General features: G+C 44.1%; 1 protein-coding gene across 1 annotated transcript in view; it reads left to right on the forward strand.

Annotated features, from left to right (window-relative positions):
• LOC139412169 (solute carrier family 9 member 7) overlaps nt 1–16,822 on the forward strand; it is a 191,953-nt gene that overhangs the window by 18,279 nt on the left and 156,852 nt on the right. Inside the window, exons 7-10 of the mRNA XM_071159018.1 lie at nt 4,176–4,317; nt 4,887–4,992; nt 8,750–8,838; nt 14,595–14,708. Coding sequence (XP_071015119.1) covers nt 4,176–4,317; nt 4,887–4,992; nt 8,750–8,838; nt 14,595–14,708 — 451 coding nt within the window. The remainder of the gene's footprint in view (nt 1–4,175; nt 4,318–4,886; nt 4,993–8,749; nt 8,839–14,594; nt 14,709–16,822) is intronic.

A 16,822-nucleotide genomic window follows, 5' to 3' on the forward strand; every position in this document is an offset into this window, starting at 1 on the left:
AGGTGTTGTTTTACAGGGTCAGCCATAGTAGTATGATAGGTGTTGTTTTACAGGGTCAGCCATAGTAGTATGATAGGTGTTGTTTTACTGGGTCAGCCATAGTAGTATGATAGGTGTTGTTTTACAGGGTCAGCCATAGTAGTATGATAGGTGTTGTTTTACAGGGTCAGCCATAGTAGTATGATAGGTGTTGTTTTACTGGGTCAGTCATAGTAGTATGATAGGTGTTGTTTTACAGGGTCAGCCATAGTAGTATGATAGGTGTTGTTTTACAGGGTCAGTCATAGTAGTATGATAGGTGTTGTTTTACAGGGTCAGCCATAGTAGTATGATAGGTGTTGTTTTACAGGGTCAGCCATAGTAGTATGATAGGTGTTGTTTTACTGGGTCAGTCATAGTAGTATGATAGGTGTTGTTTTACAGGGTCAGCCATAGTAGTATGATAGGTGTTGTTTTACAGGGTCAGCCATAGTAGTATGATAGGTGTTGTTTTACTGGGTCAGCCATAGTAGTATGATAGGTGTTGTTTTACAGGGTCAGTCATAGTAGTATGATAGGTGTTGTTTTACAGGGTCAGCCATAGTAGTATGATAGGTGTTGTTTTACAGGGTCAGTCATAGTAGTATGATAGGTGTTGTTTTACAGGGTCAGCCATAGTAGTATGATAGGTGTTGTTTTACAGGGTCAGTCATAGTAGTATGATAGGTGTTGTTTTACAGGGTCAGTCATAGTAGTATGATAGGTGTTGTTTTACAGGGTCAGCCATAGTAGTATGATAGGTGTTGTTTTACAGGGTCAGCCATAGTAGTATGATAGGTGTTGTTTTACAGGGTCAGTCATAGTAGTATGATAGGTGTTGTTTTACAGGGTCAGCCATAGTAGTATGATAGGTGTTGTTTTACAGGGTCAGCCATAGTAGTATGATAGGTGTTGTTTTACTGGGTCAGTCATAGTAGTATGATAGGTGTTGTTTTACAGGGTCAGCCATAGTAGTATGATAGGTGCAATGAAATGTGTTGTTTTACTGGGTCAGCCATAGAATACTGAACAAAAATATGAACGCAACATGAAACAATAAAACATATTTTCCTGGGTGACAGTTCATATTAAGAAATCAGCCAATTGAAATAAATGATTTAGGCCCTAATCTATGGATTTCACAGGGGTGGGAGTTTTTCCCCAACAAAAGGGCTTTTACAGACAGAAATACTCCTCAGACGATCACGCAGGTGAAGGAGCCGGATGTGGAGGTCCTGGGTTGGTGTGGTTACACGAGGCCTGAGGTGAAGGAGCCGGATGTGGAGGTCCTGGGTTGGTGTGGTTACACGAGGCCTGAGGTGAAGGAGCCGGATGTGGAGGTCCTGGGTTGGTGTGGTTACACGAGGCCTGAGGTGAAGGAGCTGGATGTGGAGGTCCTGGGTGCTGGTGTGGTTACACGAGGCCTGAGGTGAAGGAGCTGGATGTGGAGGTCCTGGGTTGGTGTGGTTACACGAGGCCTGAGGTGAAGGAGCCGGATGTGGAGGTCCTGGGTTGGTGTGGTTACACGAGGCCTGAGGTGAAGGAGCCGGATGTGGAGGTCCTGGGTTGGTGTGGTTACACGAGGCCTGAGGTGAAGGAGCTGGATGTGGAGGTCCTGGGTTGGTGTGGTTACACGAGGCCTGAGGTGAAGGAGCTGGATGTGGAGGTCCTGGGTGCTGGTGTGGTTACACGAGGCCTGAGGTGAAGGAGCCGGATGTGGAGGTCCTGGGTTGGTGTGGTTACACGAGGCCTGAGGTGAAGGAGCCGGATGTGGAGGTCCTGGGTGCTGGTGTGGTTACACGAGGCCTGAGGTGAAGGAGCCGGATGTGGAGGTCCTGGGTGCTGGTGTGGTTACACGAGGCCTGAGGTGAAGGAGCCGGATGTGGAGGTCCTGGGTACTGGTGTGGTTACACGAGGCCTGAGGTGAAGGAGCCGGATGTGGAGGTCCTGGGTTGGTGTGGTTACACGAGGCCTGAGGTGAAGGAGCCGGATGTGGAGTTCCTGGGTTGGTGTGGTTACACGAGGCCTGAGGTGAAGGAGCCGGATGTGGAGGTCCTGGGTTGGTGTGGTTACACGAGGCCTGAGGTGAAGGAGCCGGATGTGGAGGTCCTGGGTTGGTGTGGTTACACGAGGCCTGAGGTGAAGGAGCCGGATGTGGAGGTCCTGGGTACTTGTGTGGTTACACGAGGCCTGCAGTTGAGGCCAGTTGGACACGCTGCCAAATTTTCTTCAACGACTTTGGAGGCAGTATATGATAATAAGAATTAACATTAGGTTCTTTGGTAACAGCTCTGGTGGACATTCCTGCAGTCAGCATGCCAATTGCACACTCTGTCAAAACTTGAGACATCTGTTGTGTAGTGTGACACAACGGCACATTTTAAAGTGGCCTTTTATTATCCCCAGAACAAGGTGCACCTATGTAACATATTGTGCCTGTGAAACGTATTGTCTGTGAAACGTATTGTGTCTACCACCTGTGAAACGTATTGTACCTACCACCTGTGAAACGTATTGTGTCTGTGAAACGTATTGTGTCTACCACCTGTGAAACGTTTTGGGCCTGTGAAACGTATTGTGCCTATGAAACGTATTGTGTCTGTGAAACGTATTGTGTCTACCACCTGTGAAACGTATTGTGTCTGTGAAACGTATTGTGCCTACCACCTGTGAAACGTATTGTGTCTACCACCTGTGAAACGTATTGTTTTTACCACCTGTGAAACGTATTGTCTACCACCTGTGAAACGTATTGTGTCTACCACCTGTGAAACGTATTGTGCCTACCACCTGTGAAACGTATTGTGCCTACCACCTGTGAAACGTATTGTGTCTGTGAAACGTATTGTATCTACCACCTGTGAAACGTATTGTTTTTACCACCTGTGAAATGTATTGTGTCTACCACCTGTGAAACGTATTGTGTCTACCACCTGTGAAACGTATTGTGTCTGTGAAACGTATTGTGCCTACCACCTGTGAAACGTATTGTGTCTACCACCTGTGAAACGTATTGTGTCTACCACCTGTGAAACGTATTGTGTCTACCACCTGTGAAACGTATTGTGTCTACCACCTGTGAAACGTATTGTGTCTACCACCTGTGAAACGTATTGTGTCTACCACCTGTGAAACGTATTGTGTCTACCACCTGTGAAACGAATTGTGTCTGTGAAACGTATTGGGCCTGTGAAACGTATTGTTTTTACCACCTGTGAAACGTATTGTGCCTGTGAAACGTATTGTGTCTGTGAAACGTATTGTGTCTGTGAAACGTATTGTTTTTACCACCTGTGAAACGTATTGTGTCTGTGAAATGTATTGTTTTTACCACCTGTGAAACGTATTGTTTTTACCACCTGTGAAACGTATTGTGTCTACCACCTGTGAAACTTATTGTGTCTGTGAAACGTATTGTTTTTACCACCTGTGAAACGTATTGTGTCTGTGAAACGTATTGTGTCTGTGAAATGTATTGGGCCTGTGAAACGTGTTGGGCCTGTGAAACGTATTGTGTCTACCACCTGTGAAACGTATTGGGCCTGTGAAACGTATTGTGTCTACCACCTGTGAAACGTATTGTGTCTACCACCTGTGAAACGTATTGTTTTTACCACCTGTGAAACGTATTGTGTCTGTGAAACGTATTGTGTCTACCACCTGTGAAACGTATTGTTTTTACCACCTGTGAAACGTATTGTGTCTACCACCTGTGAAACGTATTGTGTCTGTGAAATGTATTGGGCCTGTGAAACGTATTGTGTCTGTGAAACGTATTGTTTTTACCACCTGTGAAACGTATTGTTTTTACCACCTGTGAAACGTATTGTGTCTTTGAAACGTATTGTGTCTACCACCTGTGAAATGTATTGTGTCTACCACCTGTGAAACGTATTGTGCCTGTGAAACGTATTGGGCCTGTGAAACGTATTGGGCCTGTGAAACGTATTGTGTCTACCACCTGTGAAACGTATTGTTTTTACCACCTGTGAAACGTATTGTTTTTACCACCTGTGAAACGTATTGTATCTGTGAAACGTATTGTGTCTACCACCTGTGAAACGTATTGTGTCTGTTAAACGTATTGTGTATTGTGTTGTGTATTTGATGGATGAAAGTGTTTACTGGAAGTTCTGTGTCCTGTTTCTTTGTTCCAGGTCTATTGTAGCCTATCAGCCGGCTGGAGCCAGCACACACACCTTCGATGCCACAGCCTTCTTCAAGTCAGTGGGGGTTTTCCTGGGCATCTTCAGTGGATCCTTCGCCATGGGAGCCATCACTGGAGTGGTCACTGCCCTCATATCCTTCTACTGAAACAACACTACACAACATGGGGATTTAGTAACTAAAATCACTGACAAAGGGTGCTGCTTGTTTATGATGTTGGGTGGAAGAGTCATGTTTTAGCTAGTCTGAAGTAGTCACTGCCCTCATATCCTTCTACTGAAACAACACTACACAACATGGGGATCTAGTAACTAAAATCACTGACAAAGGGTGCTGCTTGTTTATGATGTTGGGTGGAAGAGTCATGTTTTAGCTAGTCTGAAGTAGTCACTGCCCTCATATCCTTCTACTGAAACAACACTACACAACATGGGGATCTAGTAACTAAAATCACTGACAAAGGGTGCTGCTTGTTTATGATGTTGGGTGGAAGAGTCATGTTTTAGCTAGTCTGAAGTAGTCACCGCCCTCATCCTTACCTGAAAGATTACCACAATTTGTTTTTGTTTACATTTCTAAAAGATAACTTTATTAACAGCGTATTCAGTACACTGGCAATAGTGTATTGTAGTGTCCTCCGAAGCAATGGCAATAGTGTTTGTGAAATGTGAAATGTTCTGATTCTCTAACTCTGTCTCTACGTGACCAAGTTCACCAAGCTGCACTGTTTCCCTCTGCTGGAGACGGCCCTCTTCTTCCTCATGTCCTGGAGCACCTTCCTATTGGCCGAGGCCTGCGGGTTCACAGGTCAGGACCGGGGTGGAGGGGTCAAGAGGGGCTCTGTTTGCATCCCAAATGGCACCTTATTCCCTATAAAGTGCATATGGCTCTGGTCAAAAGTAGTGCACTATGTAGGGAATAGGGTGCTGTTTGGGAAGTATACACAGTATGGTCAGCACACTGGCTGCAGTAGATGTTTTACAGATTCTGCTAAAGAAAGAGCAGAGCACAGAGAAAAACAATAGGAGGATTATGATGCTGCGTAGCTAGGCCTAGCAGGCCACTGCTCCACTATCAATACAACGCCCATGTGTAGAGAGTGCATGTCTTATGTGTACATTACCAGTCAAAAGTTTGGACACACGTACTCATTCAAGGGGTTTTCTTTATTTTCTACATTGTAGAATAAGTGAAGACATCAAAACTATGAAACAACACATATGGAATCATGTAGTAACCAAAAAAGTGTTAAACAAAATCAAAATATATTTTACATTTGAGATTCTTCAAATAGCCACCTTTTGCCTTTGACAGCTTTGCACACTCTTAGGTTGGCTATTTGAGCCAGTAAAGGGGGCTTTACTATTCTTGGGTAGATAAATAACTTTCGCTTCCCTCCAGGTCTGAGGGCACACTCTCTAGTAGGCTTAAATTGAAGATATGGCAAATAGGAGTGGCAATATCGTCTGCTATTATCCTCAGTAATTTTCCATCCAGATTGTCAGACCCCGGTGGCTTGTCATTGTTAATTGACAACAATGATTCTTTCACCTTTTCCACACTGACTTTACGGAATTTAAAATTACAATGCTTGTCTTCCATAATTTGATCAGTGACAGTGCCTTGCGAAAGTATTCGGCCCCCTTGAACTTTGCGACCTTTTGCCACATTTCAGGTTTCAAACATAAAGATATAAAACTGTATTTTTTTTTGTGAAGAATCAACAACAAGTGGGACACAATCATGAAGTGGAATGACATTTATTGGATATTTCAAACTTTTTTAACAAATCAAAAACTGAAAAATTGGGCGTGCAAAATGATTCAGCCCCTTTACTTTCAGTGCAGCAAACTCTCTCCAGAAGCTCAGTCTCTGAATGATCCAATGTTGACCTAAATGACTAATGATGATAAATACAATCCACTTGTGTGTAATCAAGTCTCCGTATAAATGCACCTGCACTGTGATAGTCTCAGAGGTCCGTTAAAAGCGCAGAGAGCATCATGAAGAACAAGGAACACACCAGGCAGGTCCGAGATACTGTTGTGAAGAAGTTTAAAGCCGGATTTGGATACAAAAAGATTTCCCAAGCTTTAAACATCCCAAGGAGCACTGTGCAAGCGATAATATTGAAATGGAAGGAGTATCAGACCACTGCAAATCTACCAAGACCTGGCCGTCCCTCTAAACTTTCAGCTCATACAAGGAGAAGACTGATCAGAGATGCAGCCAAGAGGCCCATGATCACTCTGGATGAACTGCAGAGATCTACAGCTGAGGTGGGAGACTCTGTCCATAGGACAACAATCAGTCGTATATTGCACAAATCTGGCCTTTATGGAAGAGTGGCAAGAAGAAAGCCATTTCTTAAAGATATCCATAAAAAGTGTTGTTTAAAGTTTGCCACAAGCCACCTGGGAGACACACCAAACATGTGGAAGAAGGTGCTCTGGTCAGATGAAACCAAAATTTAACTTTTTGGCAACAATGCAAAACGTTATGTTTGGCGTAAAAGCAACACAGCTCATCACCCTGAACACACCATCCCCACTGTCAAACATGGTGGTGGCAGCATCATGGTTTGGGCCTGCTTTTCTTCAGCAGGGACAGGGAAGATGGTTAAAATTGATGGGAAGATGGATGGAGCCAAATACAGGACCATTCTGGAAGAAAACCTGATGGAGTCTGCAAAAAACCTGAGACTGGGACGGAGATTTGTCTTCCAACAAGACAATGATCCAAAACATAAAGCAAAATCTACAATGGAATGGTTCAAAAATAAACATATCCAGGTGTTAGAATGGCCAAGTCAAAGTCCAGACCTGAATCCAATCGAGAATCTGTGGAAAGAACTGAAAACTGCTGTTCAAAAATGCTCTCCATCCAACCTCACTGAGCTCGAGCTGTTTTGCAAGGAGGAATGGGAAAAAATGTCAGTCTCTCGATGTGCAAAACTGATAGAGACATACCCCAAGCGACTTACAGCTGTAATCGCAGCAAAAGGTGGCGCTACAAAAGTATTAACTTAAGGGGACTGAATAATTTAGCAAAAAAGTTTGAAATATCCAATAAATGTCGTTCCACTTCATGATTGTGTCCCACTTGTTGTTGATTCTTCACAAAAAAATACAGTTTTATATCTTTATGTTTGAAGCCTGAAATGTGGCAAAAGGTCGCAAAGTTCAAGGGGGCCGAATACTTTCGCAAGGCACTGTATACTTGGATGTGTAGTGTCAGCATTTGTTGCTGGCATGTCATGCCTAATGTAACGGTTTTGAGTTGTTTTTTTAGGGTAGGTTGTGCCGACCTGAAAAAATATAGATTTCTCCTTTTGGTTTGAGGAATTGAGTCCCGTCTGGTTCGTCAAATCTACACCAATACAAAGGAATCATGCAAAAGTCAGTATGGACGTAGACTTTTCATAAACCCTGAACACATTGGAAATAACTTGAAAACAACTTTTTTTGTGTTGGTTGTATTCCCAAAATAAATTAAAAAATACACGCAATAATGTCACAACACAATGATCTCTGGTTCCTCAAGAAAAGTCCCGTACCTCAGGCCTAAAAAGAGTCCAGCCCGGTAAATGAGTTCAGTGAACCCAAGTGACCATAGTCACGCAATTGTCCTCCCATAAAGTGATGTGTAAAAACCGGTCTCATTCATACACTCAGAATGCAATACATTTCTGTTCCACATACAATGGAGTATCCTAAATCTTCAGCTACAACTGAACACATAAACCAACACGGTTTAAATCACACCAAAACAAAGGAAAATACCGTTCACACTTTTAAATACAACAAAACAAACTGGGTGTGAACAAGCTTCCAAGCTGAAGGTTGAACACTTCCTCTCTTGCGCAACACACTTTTGCGTAGCTGATGCTGAGGCTGTCTTTTTGGGAATTATAGGGGAAGCGGCCCATTGGCAGGAGAAGCACTGAGACGGTTTAGACAAATTCAGGGCCGTCACACTAAGTTTGCTAATCTTGCCAATGAAAAAATAATTTAAGTAATTGCCAATATCACTGGTGAATGAGACATCTGATTCAATAAATGATGGAGCTGAGTTTGCCTTTTTGCCCAAAATGTAGTTTAAGGTGCTCTAAAGCTTTTAACTATCATTCTTTGTCATTTATCTTGGTTTCATAGTTTTAGTTTATGCTTTTTATTCAGTTTAGTAACATGATTTCTCAATTTGCAATACATTTGCCAATCGGTTGTGCAGCCAGACTTATTTGCAATTCAATGCCTTTTGCCTTATCCCTCTCAACCGTAATTACCATAATATTTTTAATTCCTTATCAATCCACAGGGATTTAACATATTTTTGTCATTTTGTTAATGGCTGCATACTTATTACTTATAAGTAACTGGAATAAGCAATTTGTGTTCCCTATTGCACCCTATTTCCTAGATAGTGCACTATCCATATGGCACCCTGTTCCATTTATAGTGCACTACTTTTGGCCAGAGAGGTCCATGTGGGAAGCAGACTGTATCCTCAGGTGTGTTAGCTGTGTTATGCTTAGACTGTTCTATCTCTGTGTGTTCTGTCCCAGGTGTTGTGGCGGTGCTATTCTGTGGGATCACTCAGGCCCACTACACATACAACAACCTGTCTGAGGAGTCCACCAAGCGCACCAAGCAGGTAGCACCCTACATACTACACACTAACACTCTAGCCCTAAACCTTACCACTAACCCTCTCCAGCCCCTCTCCTCTCCTGGTTGTCATGCTAGCTGTAAAGGGTTCAATCTGGAGCAAAAACGGTGCTATCCAGGATCACAGGACCTCAATAAGCTGCTCCCAAACATTTTAAACCAGCATCAGTCTATCATAGTTCATGTGGGATTCAATGACATTGTGAAGGACAGCTCAGAACAGTTGAAGATTGATTTTAAAGAACTGATTGGGTCTCTACTTGACACCAACAAACGCCCCATAATATCTGTCCCTCTGCCCTCCTAAATTGTGGCATTGAAGGTTTCATCAGACTTTTAAATCAAATCAAATGTATTTATATAGCCCTTCTTACATCCGCTGATATCGCAAAGTGCTGTACAGAAACCCAGCCTAAAACCCCAAACAGCAAGCAATGCAGGTGTAGAAGCACGGTGGCTAGGAAAAACTCCTTAGAAAGGCCAAGACCTAGGAAGAAACCTAGAGACGAACCAGGCTTCGAGGAGGGGTGGCAAGTCCTCTTCTGGCTGTGCCGGGTGGAGATTATAACAGAACATGGCCAAGATGTTCAAATGTTCATAGATGACCAGCAGGGTCAAATAATAATAATCACAGTGGTTGTCGAGGGTGCAGCAAGTCAGCACCTCAGGAGTAAATGTCAGTTGGCTTTTCATAGCCGATCATTCAGAGTATCTACCGCTCCTGCTGTCTCTATAGAGTTGAAAACAGCAGGTCTGGGACAGGTAGCACGTCCGGTGAACAGGTCAGGGTTCCATAGCCGCAGGCAGAACAGTTGAAACTGGAGCAGCAGCATGACCAGGTGGGCTGGGGACAGCAAGGAGTCATCAGGCCAGGTAGTCCTGAGGCATGGTCCTAGTGCTCAGGTCCTCCGAGAGAGAAAGAGAGAGAGAGAATTAGAGAGAGCATACTTAAATTCACACAGGACACCGGATAAGACAGGAGAAGTACTCCAGATATAACAGACTGACCCTAGCCCCTCGACACAAACTTCTGCAGCGTAAACACTGGAGGCTGAGACAGGAGGGGTCAGGAGACACTGTGGCCCCATCTGATGATACCCCCGGACAGGGCCAAACAGGCAGGATATAACCCCACCCACTTTGCCAAAGGACAGCCCCCACACCACTAGAGGGATATCTTCAACCACCAACCTACCATGCTGAGACGAGGCCGAGTATAGCCCACAAAGATCTCTGCCACGGCACAACCCAAGGTTTTTTTTATCCCTCCATAACAGCAACTGTTGCAGCTCTGTGGGTTTAACATTTATTGACAATAGTGATACCTTCTGGAAACAGCTTGTTTTATAAAGAGGATGGGATCCACTGAGATCTTTTGGGTTCCTGGATCCTTTCATAGATGGTCCAATAAGCTGTAAAGAGCCAACTACACTGGACCAGATGGTCCAATAAGCTGTAAAGAGCCAACTACACTGGGGACAGATGGTCCAATAAGCTGTAAAGAGCCAACTACACTGGGGACAGATGGTCCAATAAGCTGTAAAGAGCCAACTACACTGGGCCAGATGGTCCAATAAGCTGTAAAGAGCCAACTACACTGGGGACAGATGGTCCAATAAGCTGTAAAGAGCCAACTACACTGGGCCAGATGGTCCAATAAGCTGTAAAGAGCCAACTACACTGGGCCAGATGGTCCAATAAGCTGTAAAGAGCCAACTACACTGGGCCAGATGGTCCAATAAGCTGTAAAGAGCCAACTACACTGGGCCAGATGGTCCAATAAGCTGTAAAGAGCCAACTACACTGGGCCAGATGGTCCAATAAGCTGTAAAGAGCCAACTACACTGGGTCAGATGGTCCAATAAGCTGTAAAGAGCCAACTACACTGGGGACAGATGGTCCAATAAGCTGTAAAGAGCCAACTACACTGGGCCAGATGGTCCAATAAGCTGTAAAGAGCCAACTACACTGGGGACAGATGGTCCAATAAGCTGTAAAGAGCCAACTACACTGGGGACAGATGGTCCAATAAGCTGTAAAGAGCCAACTACACTGGGCCAGATGGTCCAATAAGCTGTAAAGAGCCAACTACACTGGGCCAGATGGTCCAATAAGCTGTAAAGAACCAACTACACTGGGGACAGATGGTCCAATAAGCTGTAAAGAGCCAACTACACTGGGCCAGATGGTCCAATAAGCTGTAAAGAGCCAACTACACTGGGGCCAGATGGTCCAATAAGCTGTTAAAGGCCACTCAGACTGGGGGCTCCATCCCCAAGTCGTGAAAAACTTATTCTGCTCTAAGCCTCGTACATCGTCCGAGTGAGGGGGGAAAAAGTGTGTTAACCCATGCAAGGCTGCCGGCCTAGACGGCATCCCCAGCCGTGTCCTCAGAGCATGCACTGACCAGCTGGCTGGAGTGTTTACGGACAAATTCAATCTCTCCCTATCCCAGTCTGCAGTCCCCACATGCTTCAAGATGTCCATGTTCCCAAGAAGGTAAAGACAACTGAACTAAATGACTATCGCCCTGTAGCACTCACTTCTGTAATTATGAAGTGCTTTGAGAGACAAGTCAAGGGTCATATAACTTCCCCATTACCTGACACCCTAGACCCACTTCAATTTGCTTACCGCCCCAATAGATCCACAGATGATGCAATCGCCACCACACTGCACACTGCCCTGTACAAGAGGAATACCTATGTAAGAATGCTGTTCATTGACTATAGCTCAGCATTCAACACCATAGTTCCCTCCAAGCTCATCATTAAGCTTGTGCAACTGGATCCTGGACATCCTGACGGGCCGCCCCCAGGTGGTAAGGGAAGGCAACAACACATCTGCCACGCTGATCCTCAACACTGGGGCCTCTCAGGGGTGCATGCTCAGTCCCCTCCTGTACTTCCTGTTCACCCACGACTGCATGGCCAAACACGACTCCAACACCATCATTAAGTTTGTAGGCAACACAACAGTAGTACGATTACTAAGATGGCGCCGGAGAAGAAGACTTATGTTTACGTGTTCCCAGACTGGAATATGTTCCGGGATTCCTCTGATGGCATTGAGGAGTACACCACATCAGTCATTGGCTTCATTAATGAGTGCATCCATGATGTGTTCCCCATAGTGACCGTACGTACAGTTGAAGTCGGAAGATTACATACACATTCAACCACTCCACAAATGTCTTAACAAACTATACTTTTGGCAAGTCAGTTGTGTCATGCACAAAGTAGATGTCCTAAGTCATTTTTCCAACAATTGTTTACAGATTATTTCACTTATAATTCACTGTATCACAATTCCAGTGGGTCAGAAGTTTACATACACTAAGTTGACTGTGCCTTTAAACAGCTTGGAAAATTCCAGAAAATTATGGCTTTAGAAGCTTTCTGATAGGCTAATTGACATCATTTGAGTCAATTGGAGCTGTACCAGTGAATGTATTTCAAGGCCTACCTTCAAACTCAGTGCCTCTTTGCTTGACATCATGGGAAAATCAAAAGAAATCAGCCAAGACCTCAGAAAAATAATTGTAGACCTCCACAAGTCTGGTTCATCCTTGGGGGCAATTTCTAAACGCCTGAAGGTACCACGTTCATCTGTACAAAACAATAGTCTGCAAGTATAAACACCATGGGACCACGCAGCCGTCATAACGCTCAGGAAGGAGATGCGTTCTGTCTCCTAGAGATGAACATACTTTGGTGCAAAAAGTACAAATCAATCCCAGAACAACAGCAAAGGACCTTGTGAAGATGCTGGAGGAAACGGGTACAAAAGTATCTATATCCACAGTAAAACAAGTCCTAAATTGACATAACCTGAAAGGCCGCTCAGCAAAACCGCCATAAAAAAGCCAGACTACGGTTTGCAACTGAACGTGAGGACAAAGATCATACTTTTTTTGGAGAAATGTGCTCTGGTCTGATGAAACAAAAATAGAACTGTTTGGCCATAATGACCATCGTTATGTTTGGAGGAAAAAGGGGGAGGCTTGCAAGTCGAAGAAAACCATCCCAACCGTGAAGCACAGGGGTGGCAACATCATGTTGTGGGGGTGCTTTGCTGCAAGAGGGATTGGTGCACTTCACAATATAGATGGCATCATGAGGCAGGAAAATGATGTGGATATATTGAAGCAACATCTCCAGACATCAGTCAGGAAGTTAAAGCTTGGTCGCAAATGGGTCTTTCAAATGGACAATGACCCCAAGCATACTTCCAAAGTTGTGGCAAATGACTTAAGGACAACAAAGTCAAGGTATTGGAGTGGCCATCACAAAGCCCTGACCTCAATCCTATAGAAAATTTGTAAAATTCACCCAACTTATTGTGGGAAGCATGTGGAAGGCTACCTGAAATGTTTGACCCAAGTTAACCAATTTAAAAGGCAATGCTACCAAATACCAATTTAGTGTATGTTAACTTCTGACCCACTGGGAATGTGATGAAAGAAATAAAAGTTGAAATACATCATTCTCTTCTATTATTCTGACATTTCACATTCTTAAAATAAAGTGTTAATCCTAACTGACCAAAGACAGGGAATTTTTACTAGGATTAAATGTCAGGAATTGTGAAACACCTTAGCCTTAGCATTTAAACTCAGTTTATGTAAACTTCCGTCTTCAACTATATATATATATATATATATATATATATATATATATACTGTGTTGTAGTTTAGTCTCTGCCGCTCCGACGTTGTTCGTCCAAATATTTATATATTCTTTATTCTTTACTTTAGATTTGTGTCTTTTGTTAGATATTGCCTGTTAGATATTACTGCACTGTTGGAGCAAGAAACACAAGCATTTCGCTACACCCGCAATAACATCTGCTGAACAGGTGTACGTGACCAATAACATCTGTTAAACGTGTATGTGACCAATAACATCTGCTAACCATGTGTATGTGACCAATAACATCTGCTAACCATGTGTATGTGACCAATAACATCTGCTGAACAGGTGTATGTGACCAATAACATCTGTTAAACATGTGTATGTGACCAATAACATCTGTTAAACATGTGTATGTGACCAATAACATCTGCTAACCATGTGTATGTGACCAATAACATCTGCTGAACACGTGTATGTGACCAGTAACATTGTCCTGGGCGCCTCCCTGCAAGGGGAGGCCCCTTTCTCATCAACAGTTATCACATTGGATTGTGGATGCTATAATATTGGCCTATAACAGCAAGGGGTTATAAGCAGGGCTCACTCCATGGCTACATCTTAGGCAATGTTCAAGGGCATCTCCTTGCAGGAGATTTGTGATGCGGCTTGTTTGGCATCCTCTCATACTTTTGAGGTCCTACTGACCAGACGTCCCTGTACCTTCATTGGCACGTCCTCAGTGTCGGGGCCTCTGAGGGTTGATACGTTTGGACTGTCTGGCTTCGGAGGGCCTCTGGCCATACCCTACTGTGAGATGTCTAAACTAATAATTGAAAGAGAACTTAAGGTTTCTTGCTTAACCTTGGTTCTCTGATATTATGAGTGACCCATCTTACCACATTCCCCTACTCACAAGAGTGTGAGGAAGTTCTACATTTCTGTTTGCTAGGCCTGGTTTTAACTGACTGACTGGCATCCTTTTAAAGCTACCTGGTTGAGGAGAAACCTCAGAATATAAAAGGGATTCAACATAAAGATTAGCCTTCTCAGCTTTGTTGACTTGGATGTGTGTGTGAGTATGTAATGAATGAATCTCTCTGCGTTTCAGCTGTTTGAGGTCCTTCACTTCCTAGCAGAGAACTTCATCTTCTCTTACATGGGCCTGGCTCTGTTCACCTTCCAGAACCATGTATTCAGCCCCATCTTCATCGCCGGGGCCTTCGTATCCTTTAACCCTGAATAGTGACTACTCTATAACTCCAGCACCTCCTCCCTGCTGTTTCCACACGGTCAGTATAGGTAACAGTGACCTCCCTGCTGCTTCCACACGGTCAGTCTAGGTAACAGTGACTACTCTATAACTCCAGCACCTCCTCCCTGCTGCTCCCACACGGTCAGTCTAGGTAACAGTGACTACTCTATAACTCCAGCACCTCCTCCCTGCTGCTTCCACACGGTGAGTCTAGGTAACAGTGACTACTCTATAACTCCAGCACCTCCTCCCTGCTGCTTCCACACGGTCAGTCTAGGTAACGCTAACAGAGAGCTGCTTTACAGACAGTGCTGAAGCAAATAATGCAATAGCCAGATATTGTGGAAGTATCAGGGAAGCTTTGATCAGTTATACTGTTTGTTGTCCAACACTGTTTACATTGATACACTTCTCAGACAACCAGTATAACTGCTCCTCTAAAGCTTCCCTGATACTTCCACAATATCTGGCTATTGTATTTTTTGCTTAATGCGTTGATACATTTCCATTGTTTCTGTTTGGGTCAAAGTGGTTCTAATCTGCCTGGCTAGCCAGTGTTTAGTCCTGCTCTGTCCCCTCATCCTGACTAGGCTTCATCTGGATTTATCCTGACCTCCAAAGCCCTTTTAAATCCCCTGACTGTGTCTTCTATCCTCCCTTCTTGTGTTTAGCTTTGTTTACCTCTAACGCACCACCACACCACAGCCAGCTCAGAGAGGATAAATAACACCCGTGCATGCTGGGACAGCAAAGGATGCTGCTCTTTAAAAGAGACAAAGGGGAATGGAAACACTGTGATTTAGAATGCCAGCCAACTAACTGTAAATCGTCATATTGGCATTGTTGCGTCAATAAACCTACTGAAGCCGTTCATGTTTGAGCCGATCGTTTTGTGCTGCCAGGTAATGGATAGAGTATGAGGTTGATGTGTTTGATGTCTGGATGGCGATGTATGACATCGAGGTCAGAGGTTCCTGTCAGGGTTCCTGTCAGTCTGTCTGGATGGCGATGTATTACATCGAGGTCAGAGGTTCCTGTCAGTCTGTCTGGATGGCGATGTATTACATCGAGGTCAGAGGTTCCTGTCAGTCTGTCTGGATGGTGATGTATTACATCGAGGTCAGAGGTTCCTGTCAGTCTGTCTGGATGGCGATGTATTACATCAAGGTCAGAGGTTCCTGTCAGTCTGTCTGGATGGTGATGTATTACATCGAGGTCAGAGGTTCCTGTCAGTCTGTCTGTCTGGATGGTGATGTATTACATCCTGTCAGTCTGGATGGATGGCGATGTATTACATCCTGTCTGTCTGGATGGATGGTGATGTATTACATCCTGTCAGTCTGTCTGTCTGGATGGTGATGTATTACATCCTGTCAGTCTGGATGGTGATGTATTACATCCTGTCTGTCTGGATGGATGGTGATGTATTACATCCTGTCAGTCTGTCTCTGGATGGCAATGTATTACATCCTGTCAGTCTGTCTGGATGGTGATGTATTACATTCTGTCAGTCTGTCTGTCTGGATGGCAATGTATTACATCCTGTCAGTCTGTCTGTCTGGATGGTGATGTATTACATCCTGTCAGTCTGGATGGATGGTGATGTATTACATCCTGTCAGTCTGGATGGATGGTGATGTATTACATCCTGTCAGTCTGGATGGATGGTGATGTATTACATCCTGTCAGTCTGGATGGATGGTGATGTATTACATCCTGTCAGTCTGTCTCTGGATGGCAATGTATTACATCCTGTCAGTCTGGATGGATGGTGATGTATTACATCCTGTCAGTCTGGATTGATGGTGATGTATTACATCCTGTCAGTCTGGATGGATGGTGATGTATTACATCCTGTCAGTCTGTCTGGATGGTGATGTATTACATCCTGTCAGTCTGGATGGATGGTGATGTATTACATCCTGTCAGTCTGGATGGATGGTGATGTATTACATCCTGTCAGTCTGGATGGATGGATGGTGATGTATTACATCCTGTCAGTCTGTCTCTGGATGGCAATGTATTACATCCTGTCAGTCTGTCTGTCTGGATGGTGATGTATTACATCCTGTCAGTCTGGATGG

This window comes from Oncorhynchus clarkii, chromosome 1 (genome assembly GCF_045791955.1).
Source record: "Oncorhynchus clarkii lewisi isolate Uvic-CL-2024 chromosome 1, UVic_Ocla_1.0, whole genome shotgun sequence".
Taxonomy (NCBI): domain Eukaryota; kingdom Metazoa; phylum Chordata; class Actinopteri; order Salmoniformes; family Salmonidae; genus Oncorhynchus; species Oncorhynchus clarkii.